At 33.3% G+C, this 21509-nt stretch overlaps 4 protein-coding genes across 4 annotated transcripts; all 4 read right to left on the bottom strand.

Moving 5' to 3' along the window:
• Nucleotides 1-8534: 8534 nt before the first annotated feature.
• LOC114715255 (putative F-box protein At3g22650) lies at nt 8535-9524 on the bottom strand. The gene has a single exon (XM_028900049.1). It carries the CDS (start codon nt 9522-9524, stop codon nt 8535-8537), a length of 990 nt encoding a protein of 329 aa, XP_028755882.1.
• A 3541-nt stretch (nt 9525-13065) lies between these two features.
• On the bottom strand, nt 13066-14094 carry LOC114715256 (F-box protein CPR1-like). The gene has a single exon (XM_028900050.1). The coding sequence runs from the start codon at nt 14092-14094 to the stop codon at nt 13066-13068; it is 1029 nt and encodes a 342-aa protein (XP_028755883.1).
• Nucleotides 14095-15535: 1441 nt separating this feature from the next.
• Nucleotides 15536-16907, bottom strand: LOC114715252 (F-box/kelch-repeat protein At3g23880-like). The gene is made up of 2 exons (XM_028900045.1): nt 16824-16907; nt 15536-16652 (listed from the first exon to the last, which is right to left on the bottom strand). Exons 1-2 carry the CDS (start codon nt 16884-16886, stop codon nt 15750-15752), a joined length of 966 nt encoding a protein of 321 aa, XP_028755878.1. The 5' UTR covers nt 16887-16907; the 3' UTR covers nt 15536-15749.
• A 1666-nt stretch (nt 16908-18573) lies between these two features.
• On the bottom strand, nt 18574-19734 carry LOC114715257 (F-box/LRR-repeat/kelch-repeat protein At2g27520-like). Its single transcript, XM_028900051.1, has one exon. The coding sequence runs from the start codon at nt 19732-19734 to the stop codon at nt 18574-18576; it is 1161 nt and encodes a 386-aa protein (XP_028755884.1).
• Nucleotides 19735-21509: the final 1775 nt, after the last annotated feature.

Genomic DNA, 21509 nt, shown 5'->3' on the forward strand with positions numbered 1-21509 from the left:
AGAATCAAAGAAGCATGCACGCAGCAGACTTCCAAACAAATTTCTGAGTCTCTCTCCATGATTTTCTCTGCTCTTACCATGTATCTCAGCAGTGTCCAGTATTTAGTATTTACAGCTTCTTCAACCAACATCAGACGCTTCATGGCTTCTCCGACGACTGGTGAGACTGGAAAAGAAGTGATTAAAAAAAAAAGGAACCGGCGACCCATCTAACCCAACGACTTTCCCGGTTTGTACCGATTTTTTCCGGTCCATCCCAGTTCTTCCCGGTTGATTGCAAGAGCGGTTCATAAGCTAAATCAGACCGGACCAGGAACCGGTTCACCGGTTTTCGGTCTGAACCGGCCGGTCCGGTCCAGTTTTTTGAACCTTGGGATAATCAATATTTCTATTTCTCACTCCAACAACTACTGCATATTTTCTGTTTTTTTTTTTGGGACCAGATTGCATATTTTCTGATAGATAATCATTTGTTCTTTATGTACTAAAGAGATCAATATGAAAAGAATTAGTATTTTTTTTTACCAGCAATATGAAAAGAATTAGTATACATATTAAATATTCTGTATTTGAATATCAATTGAAAAGTCTCTTAGTCGCTTATAATTTAAATAACCGGTAACATCTTCTTCCATCACGGTAACATTATTAATAATAACCACTAACTCAAAACACACATCAAATAGTTGGAGGTGATGCAACATTTTTTATTTAGGTGGAAGAGATATTGTAACTTTGTGTGGCTGTTATCATATGTTTTTTTTTTAAACTAGAAGAAGTATTCATTCGTTAAAAGGAGAACAAAGTTAACAACCTAAATGAAGTAGTTAGCTAACGAGGGACATCAAACTCAATTTCAAAGCTGCAAATAGCCACTAACACACCACAATATGGCAAAGCAAATTCACCAATCTCTCAAAAGATAAGATTGCAAAGTTTGTTCTATAATCCCTAATAATCGTGTGAAGAGGTGGTTGTTGTATGACTTGCCCAAACATTGAGAATAACCCTTGAGTGTCAATGCCGCATTTTTATTGGCAGCTTTAACAACTGTTCTCATACCTGGAGGGAAAGAAGAACACTAAGGTTCCCCATTTGGTAGAGAATTAAAAGTGAGATGTAAAAATTAGGATTAGGAAAACTTATTAAAAGAGTATTTAATATAAGAAAATTACTTATTACTTGTAATTGGGTAAATCTATGTAGATGAGATTAGGGAATGTTATCTTCTCTCATGGTATTCCTCATTCCTTCTTTCATTAATTTTTTTAACAAATTTTCTTTTTAATTTCAATTTTAATTATTACTTTTTATTTTCAATACTTCACACCAAACAGAACATTGTAAGCTTTTAACTCAATAATAGCTTTACTAGGACCATAACAATACAATCTTATGCATTGGGAAAGATTTATCCCAAAAGCCAAAAGATAACTCCTGTTGACCAGCAACTTTAGCAAAAGTATTGAGATAACATAGCAAATCCCCTGCTCATGAAGAAACCCATCTTAAATAATCCTTTGGACAATCACTGTGGAAATTCCAACCAGTCTTCCAACACAACCATGAGAACAAAACATCAAACCACCAGCATTTTTAACTTCAAGAAAACCACCATTAATGATAGAGTTACAGTCCAAGCCAAACCCTGACATAAAATTATCAACTAGGCCTCATGCACTCTCCTTAGATGAGAGCGTAATTGAGGAATTGAGGAGGGATAAATCCACAATGTAGAATTCGGGTTCAATCCTCTCAGCGGCTATTTTCTCCTCATCCCTCAAAAGCTCTAAATCATACCCGGCCAATCAATCTAGGGACTCACAAAAAGACACATCATCTAGCTTTTAAAAATGTATCTCCATCGTCCAATATATTATAACCTTAGCCGTCCCTTCAAATCCCATTGTTGCCAAACCTCGACGATCTGTTCTCTTGCACTCATGGCATTCCGTTCTCCTTGACAGTCCTCTCGAGCTTCATGTTCTCCGTCTCCCACTTCGTCACTTACGTTCACCTCCTCAGATCAAATTCTAGCTTGGCCATCTCTAACTTTAGTCAATCTATACAGGAATTCAGTCAGAGAGAGGAGCAATCGAAGAGATAAATAGACTGCTGAGGTAGTCTTCCTTTCCTATTTTGAAAGTAGTTTTCTTCTTAGAATAATTTTTTAAAAAAAATAAAAAATACCTATTAAATTTTAAAAAGATACTAGGTCATATTAATTGTTTTTGTAACAGTTTTGACTGTTCTTATAATAATTTTAGCATGTCGAGATCACTTATTTATCATTTTAAAATTTAACAATTTTTTTTGTCATTTTTCCCATTATTTTATACTCAAGTGGATGGCCTTTCTTTTTTAACCTTTTTTTTAAAACCAAGACATACATGTAAAATATTTTTTTTAAATTTTGTTGTTACATGAGAAATATTGATAATTATTTCTCAAATATATCCCTCATAATTTCATTTTTAAAAGATTAAAAAATGAAGGTTAGTCATAAACGAAAGATGTTATTGTAAGGTCATACTATCTCTTAAGAAAATTAAATTAGCTCTAACATTTTTTTTAACTGATCTTTTAAAGTTAGTTAAAGGGATCTCATAATTTGAATCGAAAGGAGTATTACACGTTAGGAAGTATTTTACAGCATAAAAATTTGTTAAATATGAATTCATGGTCACGGAAATTAGAGAGAGAGAGAGAGAGAGAGGAAAAAAATAAGTATGAAAATGGAGATTGGCTAATTGTTTCTTGATTATTAAGCTGATCCGATCCGTCCCATAAATTATAAAACAGATTCCATCAAAGTGAGTCACCGGAATAAAATTTGTGAATGCAAGTGTCAATTGTTGAATTATTAATTCCTCTCTTTTGGTTGTCTTGTTCTTCAATTCTCAATTGCATGTGACAAGTTATTTTGTTTTAAATGATTGTTTCGAGCAGAAGGCCAATGAAATTGAAATTTCATTAGTCTCAATTTCTTTCTTTGTTTTTTTTTTAAATTTCGGTCAACAAGTATTCCCATTGAGAATAGAGTTCTTGGGTATTCTCAATTTCTTTATTATTACCCATTGGAATGCCCATCCTCACTAGCAGAGTTGCTTGCAGAAACTTCTTTTGGTATTCCCATTGAGAATAGAAAATGATTCCCTCCCTTGGATGTTCAAAACCGATTATATCAAACCAAACAGATTAAGTTTATTTGGAACAGCTTATGAATTACTTTTTAATCGTGATCTACGAAATACGAGATAAGTATATAAAAAAATTTTATATCAATTTGCGTGAAATGTGTTTATGAGTTATTTTCACCGTTATCCTAAACAGGCCCTTGTCCTTAAGAAGGTCCATCTTGGATTTTACATTGGCAAAACAATGGGTTTGGTTTCATTCAAGTTATTAGTTGCATATTTTTCTTTTTAATATCACTATTTGAGAATTAACGGTGGTCATGTTTAGTAGAAGGGCCTAGTGCTTTAAAACGTGATCAATAAGAGTTTAAATTCCCACTAGGACATGCGTTAATATCTAGTATGTGATCATTCCTCATATAAAATATAATACTCCTCTAGTCCTTAATATAAGACTCATTTAACTAATTTGATTAGATTAATAAAGTTAGGTAAGTCAGTTAATCATAAGAAAAGTGACACATTTTTCTTAAAACATCATAATCATCTTTCTTAATCCCTTCTCTCCCTCTTCTACTTAATTATGGTTAAAGGAGTATCCATAGGAATAATTTAGAGAAAATTGATAAATATGATAAATGGGTATTATATTTAGGACCAAAACTAACTTAAAAATTGGATCCTATATTAAGGACCAGAGGAGTACTATTTGGTTATATTTGAAATTTTTGGCTTAATTGAGAATAAATTTTCTAAAAGCATGGTTGATTTTTACACATAAATTGAACTCAAAAATCTTGCTAAAGTGGTTATCAACTCTTTTCAAGTTGCAAAGTTGGATTTTGACATTATATTAGCTACGAATTTTAAAGAATGAAAATTGTTATTAAAAACCATATTTAGGACAAGAAAAGAGATAACATCATGCATTTTTATTTAATGCTTGCTTTTATTCCTAAAGCCATTCCTATAGGGTAGAATTTGCTCTGAAACAGCACTACTATGCATTTCAAGACAAACTAGCCAGGACAGGAACAACCATAGTTTTTCCCCTAAACTATAGGTATTCTCTAATAGAAGACAATCCTATTTGAGGCACTGTTGGACACTAAATATAGACACTTTTTCCAGAACCTTGATTCATCATGTTGTGAGGGATTAACTTCTTTCACTAAACCCAACTCTTTTTAGTAGGAACAACCATAGTTAATCAGAATTCAGAAGCTGATAATAATCAAACCCAAAACACAGACGAATACCTCTCACTCAAATTTAAAAAAAAAAAAAAAAAGCAAAGAAAACACACAAACAGATCAAATACCAAATTCTGAGATTGTTGCAAGGGGTATCATCACAAATAAAAGGATCTCCATCCAATTAAAACACCAAATACCTGAAGAATGTATAACACTAATTAAACCAAGAGTCACGTCTGTAAGGAAGAAATTAAAAGCAGATAACACTTGATGAAATCTGTGAGAGACATTAGAAGTCTTTCCAAAATATCTAAAATATTATTGTGGAACAAAAGATCTCGATCATCCATTCACAGTGCTTTTTTTTTTTTTTAACCAGCATCCATTCACAGTGCCAGAGGGAAGACGGAGGGACATTCTCATAGGGACGTGACAAAATTAGGTCCTGTGTACCTGAAATGATGAGAGGAAACAATTAAAACAGCTAGAGTTCAAATCCCAAAATCATCGGATATTTATCACACACACACACACACACACACAAAATTAGCAAGGAAACATAACCATAATAGAACTATAAGCTTTCAATGTTCACCACGGAACTCTTAAAAAATCTACTGAAAGTTAATATTCTCAGCTAAAAGCTCATGCCTTAATTTGTTTTTTCTTTTTTCAAGTATTCTCAATTTCTCTTTTTTTAAATATCAATTAATGAACAACATTACCTCATGAAATGCCTAGCTTCATCGAAGCTGTTCTGCATGTTAGATTATGATTGCTCCATAGCCTAGAAAGAAAAATGAGCTATAGATTTTGTCTAGCGTAGTGGAAACAACAAACAAAAGTGCAGGCAAAAGCTTCATGTGATTGTCACACTTTTCAGTTAGAAATTGACATCTATAAAGGACTATGAGAATTAGAAGTACAAAATGATTGAAACATTTAAGGGTTCATTTCAATCACAAGCTCTAGGAAAAAAATAATCTACAAGGTAATAACTAAGATTTAGGGGCAAACCTCTCGAATGTGGGTGCTGTCAATTGGTACAAGGCTTTCTACATGATTGAAGATAACTGAGAATTCATTGTTACAGCTGGCGGCAGCAATCTTCCTCAATTCATTAGTTCTAAGATTTAACAAACAGAGAACACTTGACACTTCAGTGTTCTCTTCACATTCAGTTTCACCAAACATTGCAACCATTTCATTCACGTCAATGTTCCTTTCTCCAGTTTTACAAAAAATTCTATACATTTCGTTACCATTGCAGATAAGTTGATCCTTCCAAATACATAATGGATCTATCCTAAAAATACCTAATGGATGCTCTAAGCCTGTAAAGGTGATTAACGAATACTTCTTAGTCCAACTCCATCTCTCCTGAGGTGCACCAATAACTTCCTCTATCACCCACAAATCAATCAGCCAAGAACCAGTTGTAGGAGATACAGACTCTATAAAGTGAGAAATCACAGCAAGTTTGTTCTCATATACCGCAAGCTTATGGCCTGCACACTTATGACTTCTATCCAAGTCAGGCATTGGTATCAATGTAAAGGTTTCCATTGCCATGTCAAATGAAACTACCAAATCCTCCTCCTCACCTAACTTTGACCCAAGCCAAAACACAGCTCCATTAGCAGTAATAGCTTCAGAATTAAGATTTACACTCTTCAAATTCTCAAATTTTATTTCCTTCCATCTCTGTGTCCTCAGCGAATAAACCTCCACTCGATTAACCTCAACCTCAACCTCATCTTGATATTCATCTTTAGGACAATAAGCTCTCAATATCTTGTAATCATTAACTATAGGGCTGAACCCATATCCTATATAGATACTACCCTCAAAATCATAAACATTGCTGTGCACCGGTTTGATCTTTCTAATTGCTGGATTCCACAAGAAAAGCGAATGAACTTGATAACTAGAACATTCAACACAGAGCAAGCCATTGCTGGAACCGACAATCCTAACATGAACCGAGGAATCGAAAGGTATATACTGAACTTCATGGAGTTGCTTCTCACAATCGATCAAGCATAAGTCCACGGGAACACCCTTGTCTTTGCCACTTTGCTGGAATAGAAGAGAAGGGTTGTGATGAGTGGAGTGGTGGAGGTGGTCAGCAATGAAAGATGGGGTCTTGATGAGATTTTTCCATTGTTTGCACACACATTGATATTGCAATAGGGATTTTGCTGGAAGCCGCTTGAGAATGTTTCTGATGATGTCTAGAGGAAGAAATTTTGTATTGCCATCCAATATCTTCTGCCTCAGTGTTAACAAAGAGAAAAAATGGGTTGGTGAAACAAAAACAATAACAAGTAGCCTTATCCCATTATGTGGGACGGGTTAACTACCAAAAAAAAAAAATCTTCACAAATATTCTTCTAAACTACCAAAGATCCAAGGAGCACATACCCTCTTGTAGGGTGGAAAACAACTTGCATAATCCTAAACACTAACCTTTCAATTGATGATCCTAAGTTCCCAACACAACATGAAATATTGATCAATCAAAGGTGGGTTCTAAATTTCAAGGATTTGCATCTCATGATCGAGCAAAGTCCCTTTGTCATAAGGGTTTTGATTACTTGAGTGATGAGTTACTTTAACTGGAGTGCCAAGAATGAAATGAAATAGAAAAGGCCCCCATTACTCGGTGAATATGATAGAAATATAATAATATATTTTATATTTTATTCTGTGTATCATAAAAAAGAATTATTTTTCATTGGATATACCAAGGGGAAGCATAAAGGTAACTAAAATAGCCCGTACACATGCATTATACCAAGGGGTACCCCATAAATAATGTCAAAATGAAACATGATAGACTATAAGAATAGCATATCTTTGAAACTGTAATACGCAAGATATAAATTATCCTGTCGAAACACATTCTTCTTCACTTATATTATAACCAACTTGCCATTAATGAGAGCTTATAAGTTATAAAAATCTTTTTGCTCTATATACGTATTCACTTTAAATTACATCACATGACATCTCACGATTAAATTTTAAAGAAAAGCTATAAAGGTAAACTCAAGAATAAAAATAACAATAGGAAAAGAGGATCAGAGTGAAGATGAAGACACAAACACAAACACATTACAGCACCTACCAAACAAAATAATATCGAAAACTCAAACCTATGACACCCGTTATCTCTTGATTATGTTGTACTTTAATATCTCGGTCATGTCTAATAGCCACCCTTCTCACTCGGAAATTGATATTATTCCGTATCTGTTGAAAATTTTAACATAGGTTCCTCCTTCAACATATGATATCTCCAATTTTCTTTTTTATGTGCAGGCCCATAAGTTTTAAATTTAATCTCATCTTTCATCCAATCATACACGAGGGCTCTTCTGACCATGCATATAGATTAACAGAGACTTTGTATTGAGAACCTCACAGCAAGCTCATCGCAACCAGTGTTCTCATCCTCCCCTCATCTAGAGCATACAGGCTCTCCTATAAAGTGGAAAGCTACTTACACAAAAACCATTTTATTTGATTCATTTTTTCCGCTAGAAATAAAATGAAAAAGCCATAGACTTACTTTCCTTTCTTCTTAGAGGATGAGATAAAACCATTGGTATATTACATGCACAACAATTCACACATAATCCATGCACCAGCAACTAGAAATTTGAAAGAAAACTAAACAACTTAGTATCCCAATATGCTCTAAATAAAGCTAAAAGCATCTGGAACTAAATATGAGCATTCATCACTCTAGACAATAAGTACAAAAAGATTTAAACTTCTTAAGGGTTCATTTCAACTACAAGCTCTTAATAAATCTACAAGATAATTACTAAGATTTAGGGTCAAACCTCTCGAATGCGGATGCTGTTGATTGGTACAAGGCTTTCTACATGATTGAAGATAACTGAGAACTCGTTGTTGCATCTGCCGCTAGCAATCTTCCTCAATTCATTAGTTCTAAGATTTAACAGACATAGAACACTTAACACTTCAGTGTTCCCTTCAGATTCAGTTTCACCAAAGATTCCAAACATTTCATTCATGTTCTCTTCCCATTCAGCTTCACCAAACATTCCAAACATTTCATTCACTTGAAGGTTCTTTTCAGATTCAGTTCTAATAACAATTCCAGACATTTCATTACCGTTGCAGACAAGTTCATCCCTCCAAATGCATAGTGGATCTATTCTAAAAATGCCTAAGGATGCTCCGAGCCTGTAAAGTTGATTAAAGAATACTTCTTAGTCCAACTCCATCTCTTCTGAGGCGCACCAATACCTTCCTCCATCACCCACAAATCAATCAACCAAGAATCAGTGGTAAAAGATACAGGCTCTATAAAGTGAGAAATCACAGCAATTTTGTTCTCATATACAGTAAGCTTATGGCCTGTATACTTATGACTTCTATCCAAGGCAGGCATGGGTATCAATGTAAAGGTTTCCATTGCCATGTCAAATGAAACTACCAAATCCTCCTCCTCACCTAACTTTGACCCAAGCCAAAACACAGCTCCATTAGCAGTAACAGCTTCCGAATTAAGATTTACACCCTTCAAGTTCCCAAATTTTATTTTCCTCCATCTCTCTGTGCTCAGCGAATAAACCTCCTCTCGATTAACCTCAACCTCATCTTCATATTCATCTTCAGTAAAATAAGCTCTCAATATCTTGTAATCCTTAACTATTGGACTGAACCCGTATCCTACATAGATACTACCCTCAAAATCATAAACATTGCTGTGCACCTGTTTAATCTTTCTAATAGCTGGATTCCACAAGAAAAGCGAATGAACTCGATAACTAGAACGTTCGACGCAGAGCAAGCCATTGCTGGAACCGACGATCCTAACACGAACCGAGGAATCGAAAGGAATGTTCTGAACTTCATCGAATTGCTTCTCGCAGTCGAGAGAGCATAAGTCCACAGGAACACCCTTGTCTCCGCCACTCCGTTGGAAAAGAAGGGAATGATTGTGACGAGTGGAGTGGTGGAGGTGCTCAGCAATGAAAGAACGGTCCTTGATGAGATTCTTCCATTGCTTACACACACATTGAAATTGCAGTAGATACTTCACCGGAAGTCGTTTGAGAATGTTTCTGACGATTGCTTGAGGAAGAAGTTTTGGGTCGCCCTCGCCATGCACCGTCGTCAGCGCCATAGCGTTGGACTTGAAAGAGGAACCCATTGCTCAATGAACGATGACTTTTTGGTATTTAGGATTGCCCCGGCTTCCTGAATAGAAGGGATTTCGAGGGATACGGCCAAAGTATTTTTCCCCAATAAATCGTTATTTTTTCAAATGTCTATAAATATCTCAGTATTAAAAAAATTACCTAATTTGATTTAATATTTAATTTTAATAAATGGTGGTATTATCATCAAAATCATTGGAAAATTAATCTTTCTGCTTCTTTTGAATAATCAATTAAAAATAATTAATGAAATTTCAGTTTAAAAGATAATTTAGTAAAATATCTCTCTTATTGTATAGTGTCATAATTTTTGTATTATTGCTCCACTTTTAATATTTGTATTTTTCAACTTTTTTATTGGTTGGAAAATTCCAGAAAAAAAACTGTGAAATTAGTATTTTCCAATTTAGGCACCTAAAAATTCAAAATGACAAAAAAGGAAGTAAAACCAAATTAAAATTTTAAAATTTAAAGGAAATAACAAAAATATCCTTTTGTTAATCTAATAGAAAATCGTGTTGTTAATCTTAAGCTAAGACTTATAATTTCGCAATCAACACTTATTATTTTTAGATGAATTGTTCTTATTTTTAATTAATTCACATGTTATGTATTAACAAAAAACATATTGTTAATCTTAAGTAAAGACTTGTTATTTTATAGTCAAGACTTATTATTTTTTAGATAAATTGTTATTCACAAAGGGACGTTTTTATCATTTCTCTTGAATTTTAAAATTTCGATTTGGTTTTTTTTTCCTCTGTCATTTTGAGGTGTTAGATGCTTAAATTAAAATATCATAATTTCATACTTTCTTCTGAAATTTTTTCTTTTTTTTTTTTAGAAGTCCTTAGCTATTTTAAAAATATTAAAATTTAAAAATTTTACGGCAACCTTTTTAAAAAAAAATTTGGCCTGATCTTCGCAACTGTGTTTTCCAAATATGATAGCCCCAGATCTAGCAGCTTATCATGCCATGATGATTTGGAATCGTGGAAGTTTATTATGCATTAATTAATAATAAATTTTCACAATATAAAGAATTAGAGGATATGGCAAAATTTAAAAATTTTGCATATTTTTTAGTTGGAGAAAATTTTCGTTTCATATGAAACCAACTTTTATTCAAATTTTAACCTTCTTCTGAATTTAAAAAATATTACGCATACAAATTTAAGTGGAGAAAATCACAATTAAATACAAACGAATCCAAATATAGGCCTCCACTTAAAACAAATTCTTAATCAAGTCACGAGGCCTTATTAAGAATTTCTGGATATAATTAAAAGACTAAAATAACCTTCTATAATTAAAAAGGAAAATTAAAGGTAAGTGTAATGCTAATTTTGATTTGATTATTTAAGTTAGATTTAATTAGAATTTAATTAGTAAAATATACAGTACCACACCAAATATTAAGTTAAAAGAATGGCCCATCGTAGAAGCGATTTTATTTTGAGAAAATCGTAAAAGAAAACCGTCAAAATAAAAAAAATTACAAATCAGGATCCATTACAAAATTAGTATGGGTTTGGACAACAATAGTATGAGTTTTAATGGTAATTTTTTATAAGGGGTCCTTGTATGCAATTTTTCAATTTCAACAGTCTTTTTTTTGTGATTTTCTCTTTTATTTTTCTTACAAAATGTTTGGATGAAACCAAATAATAGTTTAGAAAATAACTTTTGCATAATAGATTTTAGAAAAATAGATTTTATGAAAAAAATGATTTTGATAAAGTAAAAATGTTTGAGTAGTTGTCATCATAACTATTTTTTTATGTATAAATTACTAAAAAGGGTATAAGTTAAAATATGATAATTATAGAAAAATAGATTTTAATTTATATTTTGGTTTGAAATAATAAATTATATATATAAAATATAATTAATTAATATTACCTCTCCCTCCTTAATAAAAGAGCTAACTGGATATTCAATGTTATTCTAAATATAACATCTCAATCTACTTTATCTCTCATGTTTATCTATTTTTTATATCTCAAACCATGATTTTATACCTTCAAAAGCAGAAGAAGAACCATGATTTTATACACCAAACTATGGTTTTCAATTTAAAAGTGATTTTGCAAAAAAATCATGGTATTTGGCTACTTTTTTTCAATCAAAAAGTGATTTTACAAAAAATTAACATGTTTAGATAGTCAGATCCCCAAACCATGGTTTCACCCTCCAAACTATGATTTTTCTTGTTACCCAAACAATCCTTTGAGGATATTAGCCAAAGGGATTGAAAATATATTTTAATTTATATTTTTGTTTGAAATAATAAATTATGTATAATTAACTAATATTGCCTCTCCCTTTTTAATAAAAGAGTTAACTGGATATTCAATTTGATTTTCAATATAATATCTCAATCCATTTTATCTCTCACATTTATCTATTTTTTATATCCCAAACCATGGTTGTATACCTTCAAAAGGAAAAAAAAAATAGAAAACCATGATTTTATATCTAAACCATGGTTTTCAATTTAAAAAATGATTTTGCCAAAAATCATGGTGTTTGGCTACCTTTTTTTTTTTTTTTTTCCAGCCCATGGTTTTCAACCAAAAAGTGATTTTACAAAAAATTAACAAATTAACATGTTTAGATAGTTGAATCCCCAAATCATGATTTTACCCTTCAAACTATGATTTTGCTTGTTATCCAAACACCCCTCTTGGGGATACTAGCCAAAGAGATTGAAAGAAAGATTTTGTTTTCACCGTATATTTAAAATACAAACACACACTTTGACCCCCCCAAAAAAAAAAAAAAACAAACACACAGCCCCCCTCCAACATCAATGATGCTTTCATCTTCGTTTTCTTTAATCATTGTTATTTTTAATTTATATCTATAAATAAGCACTTTAAATTATCAAACCAATTTCCAGAGATTTGGAAAGAATGTTAACAGATGGTGCTGACTATAGTTAGTCAAATCTGTTCTTCAATGATCCCAGTGGTTTTTATTGAACTAAAAACATCAGCAACTAAGTAATTGTATATCAGCAACTAGTATGATATGCCTCAAATGAAGCTAAAAACATATGGAACTAATAAGCATTCAACATTCTAGATGATATGTTAGGACAACAAGGATTATAAATGCGACATGATTTAAACTTTTATGGGTTCATTTCAACCAAAAGTGCTCAGACAAAACAAAATCTACAACGTAATCATTATGATTTGGGATCAAGCCTCTTCCATGTGGATGCTGTCAACTGGTACAAGGCGTTCTTCATGATTGAAAATAATTGAGAATTCATTACCACATCTGCTGGTAGCAATTTTCTTCAATTCATTTGTTCTAAGATTTAACAGGGATAGAGAAGTTATCAATTCAGTGTTGTCTTCACGCTCAGTTTCACCGTGTCCAGACATATCATTAGTGTTGCAGACAAATTCATCCCGCAAAATACCTAATGGATCCATTCCCCAAAAATCTAATGGAACTGGCAAGCCTAGAGAGGTTCTTCTTATAGAAAATTTCTTAGTCCAATCATTAGTGTTGCAGACCAATTCATCCCCCCAAATACATAATGGATCCATCCCCCAAAAAACCTAATGGAACTGGGGAGTCTAGAAAGGTTCTTCTTATAGAAAATTTCTTTGTCCAACTCCATCTCTCCTGAGATGCACCCATTCCCTTATCCAACACGCACAAATCAATCAAATAAGTATCCATTGAAAAAGGTGTAGACTCTTTAGTGAGTGTAATCACACCAAGTTTGTTCTCATGCACAGTAAGCTTATCCTTTGAATTAGATTCTAAAGCAGCGAGTGGTATCAAAGTAAAGGTTTCCATTGCTATGTCAAATGCAACTACCAAACCGAAAGGATATTGACAATCCTTCATAACAAACGTTGACCCACGCCAAAACATAGCTCCATTAGCAGGGATAGTTTCAGAACAGAGATACACCCCTTCTAAGTTCCGAAATTCTATTTGCTTCCACCTCTGTGTGCTCAATGAATAGACTTCTACTTGATCAACCTCATCCCCACCTTCAGGAACATAAGCTACCAATGTCTTATAATCATCAACAATTGGACTGTACCCAAATCCTATATAGAAATTACCATCAAAATCATACTTTTTCCTGGACACCTGTTTAATCTTTCTAATCGCTGGATTCCACAAGAAAAATGAAAGAACGCCTCCATAACGATAACTTTTTACATAGAGAATCAAACCATTGCTGGAACTGACAATCCTACCACACGGCAAGGAACCCATCTCGGGAGGATTGTGAACCTCATGGAGTTGCTTCTCGCAGTCGAACAAGAATAAGTTCAAAGAAACACCACAGGAACGACCACTCCGTTGGAAAAGAAGACAACGGTTGTGATGAGCAGGTTGGGGAAGGTGGTCAGTGATGAAAGATGGGGTTTTGATTAGATTTTTCCAATTTTTACAGACACTTTGAAGTCGGATTAGGGGTTTTACCGGAATTCTTGTCAGAATATTTCTGATGATTTCTTGAGGAAGATACGGTGTGTCGCCATCCAATATCGTCTGCTTCATAGTGCTCGACTGAGAAGAACGCATCCCTCAGCACCAAGAATGGGTAACTTGGGATTTTGCGGGAATCGGGTGGGAGAAGATGCTGGTTGGGAGCTGTTGCTTTCCCATTTACTATCGCTAAATCGTTTCTAATTAAAAATCAAGATAGACTTAAAAATGAAAAAAAATACTTGCAAACAACTAATCAGTTAAACGTTCATTTCAGTGGCAAAATTTGAACTCCTCAGATCAACTTATTTTTTTTCTTAATAATGTTAATATAATAAAGGGCTAAAGCATTTATTTAATCCTTTAACTTTATGTAAGATTTCAATTTGGTCTCTTAATTTTAAAAAATACACTTGTAGTCTTCTAATCCTAAAATTGTTATCTTAAACAATAATTTTTTTTGTAACAATAATGGTTATTTTGAAAATTAAACTAAATATGTTAGTATTTCGTAATGTTTTATTAATATTTAAGAGCTCAATATTATATTTTTTTAGTTAACAGTTTTAGGTTAAATGACTAAAAATTTATTTTTTATAATTAAGGGACTAAAATAAAACCTTGTGTATAGTTAAACAATTAAAAGTATACTTTAGTAGGTTTGTTTTATACGAAAAATAAAAAAATGCAAGTTCCAACTAATTTAAAGGATAAAACTCCTTCAGTTTTATATTTTAACTTCTAAAAATATTGCTCATAAGAAAAATGCCAATGGAATTCATATTCCGAAATGTCCAAAGCTATTTACTATTATTAAAAAGTTCTTACTTTTATTCTCAAGTAACTGCTCATCATCTTGCTCTTCCTGTTTGGTTGGATCGTTCTTGAAGGACTCAAACTTTGAAAAAAGAAAAATTCAATTCTTACTTTTTGAAAATATTAACATTGAAAATGATTGTTTTCCCCCCTTATTATTCAACAGAATATTACGCCAGTACATGTATAGATTGAATTAGGGCTCAAACCGATGCTCCCTTCACATCAAACTATTTGAATCTGATCTAATCTCTAGGATCTGATTCAGATATACGAAATCAAGGAGAAAAATATTTAGAATTAAATATCAGTCAATAATACTCATAACCAAGTATAAAATCTAGCTGATTTAGGCAGACTTTGGTTTTGCGTAAAATGACAATCTCCAACACTTTCATTTTGAACACGTAACCCGCAATTAAATAAAACGAAACCATGTTAATCTAGTTGGTAAGAAGTCGATTCATAATCTATAAGGTTGTAAATTCAAATCTCACTGCTGATATAAGAACCTTGTTAGTAGGTGTTCTTTGAGCCTGAAGACACGTCCTACTGTAATCAACTCAAATAACTAACTTAAATATTTTTTTTAATATTCGTAAATTAGTTATCTCTTATATTAAAGATCAGAGATAACATGATTTAGCAAGGAACAATCACCATAGAACTTGAAGCTCTTGATGCTCATCACGAAACTCTTGAGATCTAGCCAACAGCAGGATAGCATATATAGATAGGTAGATTCAACAAAGCTACAAACATCATGCACTAAAATCTCTAAAAGGCATCAAACCTTCATATGTACAAATTATTTTGCGTTTACCATTCCAATTCTCCATAAAATCTCCAAAAGGCATCAAAGCTTCATATGTACAAAATAACCTGCAGCAAAATGTCTTACAGTAAATCTGCAGCATAACGATTAAGATTTAGTGTCAAAGCTCTTCAGTGTCATTGTTGCCAACCGGAACAAGGCTTTCCACATAATTGAAAACACCAAAACCAGTGCCACATTTGAGGAAGGTAAACCTCTTCAATTCATCAGTGGTGAGATTGACTGTAACAATATTTGGTCCATCATTCAGCACTTCATGTTCAGATGCAGTAACGCGTGATTTCAATACATAGAAATGGCAGATGATCATGTTCCTAAATATAACCCCTGGAAGTAATATGCATGGGTGCCTGATACTATATCTCTTAGTCCAATTCCATCTTTCCCCAGATGCACCTGTACCTTCCTCCATCACCCACAAATCAACCAAAGAAGATTCAAAGTTTCCAACGGTAGTGTGAGAAAGCATAGCAAGTTTATTCTCGTGCTCAGTAAGACTGTTGCAAAATGAATCATGTAATGCAGGGGCTGAAATAGGCGATGGTATGAAGGTAAACATTTCTGTTCCTATGTCATATGAAACTAACAAATGGCCAACATTTGGCTTAAACCCAAACCAAAAGATAGCTCCATTTGTGCAGAAACCATCAGATTTAACAGCTACACCATTTAATAAGTCCTCAAATTCCACGTTCTTCCATGACTTTGTACTAAGTGAATAAACTTCCACCCGATGAATCAGATCTTTAGGCACAAAAACACCAATACTCACAATCTTGTGATCATTAACAACTGAACTGAACCCGAATCCCAATTTGAAACTCTCAGTAGAATTAACAGTTCTGGCCACCAGTCTGACCTTTCTTGTGGCTGGATTCCATAATAAGATGGACTGAGATGGGTTACTGAGTCTGGCACAGAGCAAGCCATTGATAGAACCGATGATTACAGCACCAGCTAAGTATTCATTCGAAGGTGCGCGATGAACTTCAAGGACTTGCATCTCGCGATTGAGCATATACAAGTCCAAAGGATTAAGAAGAGGATGGCCATGTAAAATAAGAGAAGGGTTTTGATGAGTGGAGTGGTGGAGATGGTCTTCGATGAAAGATGGGGTCCGAAAGAGATTTTTCCAATCTTTACACACACATTGAAATCGGATTAGGGATCTCACCGGAAGCCGTTTAAGAATGTTTCTGATGATGTCTCCGGGGAGAAATGAGGCGTCGCATTCCATTACCACCGGCTTCACAGCACCCGGCCCAAATCTTTCAGAACAAAGCCTTCGCGATCGATCGGGCCTGTTGGAAAGAAGAGAGGTGCGTCGTTAATATTTTTATTTTCCTGAAAAGGTATTTTTTATCAATAATAATAATAATATTTGGTTTTTGGACATATCAATTATGGGAAAAAATTAAGAATTTAGACAAAAATACAAAATATAGATTATGTGTATGATGAAATATATAGTTCCATTTTTTAAAAGTAATTTCAATTTGATCCTGTTCCATATCACTAATTCATAGTAAGTAACAGGGTAACGTCATGAAATAGTTTATCATGTGTGTCCAGTACATTAAAATATCTTGTATATATCCAATATTCTGAAATATTTTTTCAAACGTGTTCAGTATATGAAAAAAATACTGAAAAAAAATGTGCTTGATAGACATGAATTTAACAAACTTTTTTGAGGAGTTAAATGACAAAAAAATTGCTTATGAAATGAAAAGTTAATAATTTAAGGGTGAAATTACATTATAAAATATTTTAAATTGTTGAATCCATATAAAAAATACTTCAAATTACCGGACATACCAAAAAACTATTTTAGAATACTAAGCGCACCTAATAAAATACTTCAAAGTAATAAACGTATCTTAACCTCAAATAATAATCACTTATAGTTTCTTTCTTCTAAGATCATTTTTAGATCTTATACGGTATTAATACTATTTTTAAGAAAATTGGTAAAAAGTGTTCATTGATAATTGATAATTTTATCAATAAGGACTTGATATATCTTTATACATAGAAACTACTGGTACTCTATAAATGTTGTACCCGCATCTCATTCTCACTAACAAAATTGTTAAAGGTACAATTTTCCTTTTTTTTTTTTTAATGTAATTCACCAGGTTCTCAGTGCACCATACAGGTTGCAATATTAACATTGTTTTCAGTTAGATTAGAAAGCAAATTTGCTCCGATCTAGTATCATTGGCGCAATATGTTTTTGAACAATTCAAAAATAATATAACGTCGTCCTGTAACAACATTATTTGACTATTAGTTGAACAATTATAAATGTTAAAAAAAAAAAACAATTATATCTGTGGTAAAATTTCAGCTCACGGAAATAACAACCATCCTTCAGTTTTATATTTCAGCTCTTAAAAATATTTCTCTCAAGCAATATGCCAATGGAATTCAAAATCAGACTACCTCATAAACCAGAGTTAAGCATAAGCTGATCATCAGCCTCAAAATCTCAGCATCCCCTTGTTGAGAGCCAAAGCCTCGCACACAAAGAAGGCAGAATTTTTTTGTTTTTTGTTTTTTGGGTTACAAATCAAGGCATCCCCCAACCAAAGTTGAAGGCTAACCCTTGTCCCGTGCAACCAGTAGAGCCCTCCCCAAGGTATTGTTGAACAAGTAGGATTGGAACCTCTATTTTTTTTACCAGAAAAAAGTAAAGTCCACCCACTTATGGCCTGGCCAGTCACAACTAGTTCGAGAATACTTGGGTAAAGAACAGAGAAATTGCATGAGAGAAGCAATTACACAAATCCATGACAGAGTTCCTGAGAATGACCCCCTACTCCTGCTTCTTTAGCAATATTGTCTTCAGGCCTTGCACATACAGAATGGTCTAAACTAAAAAGTGCTAAAACAAAGTAAATATACAATGCAATAACTACGATTTAGGACGTTGGTTTTTCAACGTGGGTGCTGTCAACTGGTGCAAGACTTTCCACATGATTGAAAATATGACGACCACGGCCACATTTGCAGGTAGCAATTCCGTTATTTTTCACAGTGGACATCAACATAATCTCTAATAATCCACCATCCTCCACTTCATGTTGAGTTTCATTGAGTTCAAATCCAACAAACCTTCGGAGTCTAGGGACAATTTCAATATTAAAGTAGTAGATAATGCCATCCCCCCAAACCTTTTCTGAACCTGGGTATGAATGGAACCAATATTTCTTGGTCCAACTCCGTCTCTCCTGAGATGCACCTGTGCCCTCCTTCATCACCCACAATATAGGGTCCTTCTTCATCCGCAATAGAGTGGCATTGGTAGAAAACATAGCAAGTTTGTTCTCATAAACGGTAAGCACAGTAAGTGCTTGAGGGTATATCACAGGCATTGGTATCAATCTAAACTCTTCTTTTGCTATGTCAAATGACACTATCAAATTTTCTGACCCATGCCAAAACATAGTACCATTAACAGTGATAGTTTCATGAAACAGTCTTATACCCCTCAAGTTCTCAAATTCTACTTCCTTCCATGAATCTGTGCCTAAGGAATACACTTCCACTCTATTAACCTCGTGACCAAATTCATAAACTCTCACAATCTTATAACGATTAATAATTTGACAGTGACCAAATCCTAAAATGCAGTTACCCTTGAAATCGTTGATAGTTCTAGGTATCTTTCTCACATATCCAGTAGCTGGATTCCACAACAAGAGGGAAAGAGGGGACATACCAAATTCATCGAATTCAACACAAAGCAAGCCATTACTAGAGCCGATTACGTTAGCACCTCGCAACGAATCGATGAAAGGTGGGTTCTGAAATTCACGGACTCGCTTCTTTTCATCGACAAGACATAACTTCAAAGAATCAGCTCTGTGATTCAATTGTATGAGAAGAGAAGGGTTATCATCATGATGGCGATGGTAGAGGCGGTCTGCAAGGAAAGATGGAGATTTTAAGAGATTTTCCCAGTGTTTACACACACATTGGCATCTGACTAGCGATTTGACAGGGATTCGTTTGAGAATGTTTGCGACGATTTCTTCTGGAAGAAACGGTATGCCCGCATCCACTAACATCTGCTTCTTCATGGTGATCGATCGGAAAGCACAGAACCGATCTCTTATCGGAGAGTGATTTAATAATTTTCAATAAAGTTGTGTGCTTCGACCGATGGGCGAGAAGCTCGAAAACTTTTTCCTCTTGTAAAACCGGAAAGGAATAGAATAGTTTGGCGTTCGCATGCCTGAGGAGCGCGGAGTACTTAGCACTCAAAACGAGCACGGCGTTTTGAGTACTCGGAGCTTGATGTTTTTTTTTGAAAAAAAAAAAAATTGATTTTTGCTTTTTTTTGCTACAAAAAATTTTGATACTACCTCAAATCATTGATATAAAAAACTAGTTTGATATTTGATTTAATTTTAAATATAAAATTTCAATTAATTTTATCTATTATATATATTTTAATATAATCATTATAATAATTACACATGTAAAAAATTTAATCAATTGGAGGTTTTAGTTAATACACATAATTAGCAAAAAATATTTTTAAAAAAACAATACTTATTTATTATAAATAATTAATTTAGTTAATTTTTTTAATACACTTGAATTAGTCGAACTAACTCTTATAAGTCTAAAGGATTAAGAAGAGAGTGGCCATGTAAAATAAGAGAAGGGTTTTGATGATTGGAGTGGTGGAGATGGTCTTCGATGAAAGATGGGGTCCGAAAGAGATTTTTCCAATCTTTACACACACATTGAAATTGGATTAGGGATCTCACCGGAAGCCGTTTAAGAATGTTTCTGATGATGTCTCCGGGGAGAAATGAGGCGTCGCATTCCATTACCACCGGCTTCACAGCACCCGGCCCAAATCTTTCAGAACAAAGCCTTCGCTATCGATCGGGCCTGTTGGAAAGAAGAGAGGTGCGTTGTTAATATTTTTATTTTCCTGACAAGGTATTTTTTATCAATAATAATAATAATAATAATAATAATATATTGGTTTTTGGCCATATCAATTATGGGAAAAAATTAAGAATTTAGACAAAAATACAAAATACATACTCCTCTGGTCCTAATTGTAAGACCCTTATACACACTAGTATAAGAGTCTTACATTTAGAACTGGAGGAGTATTATGTATATGATGAGATATATAGTTCCATTTTTTTAAAGTAATTTCGATTTGATCCTTTTGACCTAGTTCCGTATCACTAATTTAAAATAATTAACAGGATTGAGTTGAAAGAAATTGAACTTTTCATAGTAAATAACAGGGTAACGCCATAAAATATTTTATCATGTGTGTCCAGTACATTAAAATATCTTGTGTGTATCTAATATTCTGAAATATTTTTTCACATGTGTTCAGTATATGAAAAAAAAACTGAAAAAAATATGTGCTTGATAGACATGAATTTAACAAACTTTTTTGAGGAGTTAAATGACAAAAAAATTGCTTATGGAATGAAAAGTTAATAATCTAAGGGTAAAATTACATTATAAAATATTTTAAAGTGTTGGATCCACATGAAAAATACTTCAAAATAATTCACCAGTTTCTGAGTGCACCATACACGTTGCAATATTAACATGGTTTTCAGCTAGATTAGAAAGCAAATTTGCTCCGATCTGGTCTCATTGGCGCAATATTTTTCTGAACAATTCAAAAATAATATAACGTTGTCCTGTGACAACATTATTTGACTATTAGTTGAACAATTATAAAGGTTTAAAAAAAAATTATATCTGTGATAAAATTTAAGCTCACGGTAAATAGATAACATCCATCCTTCAGTTTTATATTTCAGCTTTTAAAAATATTTCTCTCGAGCAATATGCCAATGGAATTCAAAAT

The sequence above is a fragment of the Neltuma alba genome, unplaced genomic scaffold, assembly GCF_004799145.2.
Source record: "Neltuma alba isolate B1F8T4 unplaced genomic scaffold, ASM479914v2 tig00011580_pilon, whole genome shotgun sequence".
Taxonomy (NCBI): domain Eukaryota; kingdom Viridiplantae; phylum Streptophyta; class Magnoliopsida; order Fabales; family Fabaceae; genus Neltuma; species Neltuma alba.

Excerpts from the sequence above, each read along its gene's own strand:
- LOC114715255 (XM_028900049.1), bottom strand. The coding sequence starts at position 9,524 with ATGGGTTCCTCTTTCAAGTCCAACGCTATGGCGCTGACGACGGTGCAT.
- LOC114715256 (XM_028900050.1), bottom strand. The coding sequence starts at position 14,094 with ATGCGTTCTTCTCAGTCGAGCACTATGAAGCAGACGATATTGGATGGC.
- LOC114715252 (XM_028900045.1), bottom strand. The coding sequence starts at position 16,886 with ATGGAATGCGACGCCTCATTTCTCCCCGGAGACATCATCAGAAACATT. Across the intron at positions 16,653-16,823 it reads ACATTCTTAAACGGCTTCCG|ATGCAAGTCCTTGAAGTTCA; the intron begins GTGAGATCCCTA and ends CTCAATCGCGAG.
- LOC114715257 (XM_028900051.1), bottom strand. The coding sequence starts at position 19,734 with ATGAAGAAGCAGATGTTAGTGGATGCGGGCATACCGTTTCTTCCAGAA.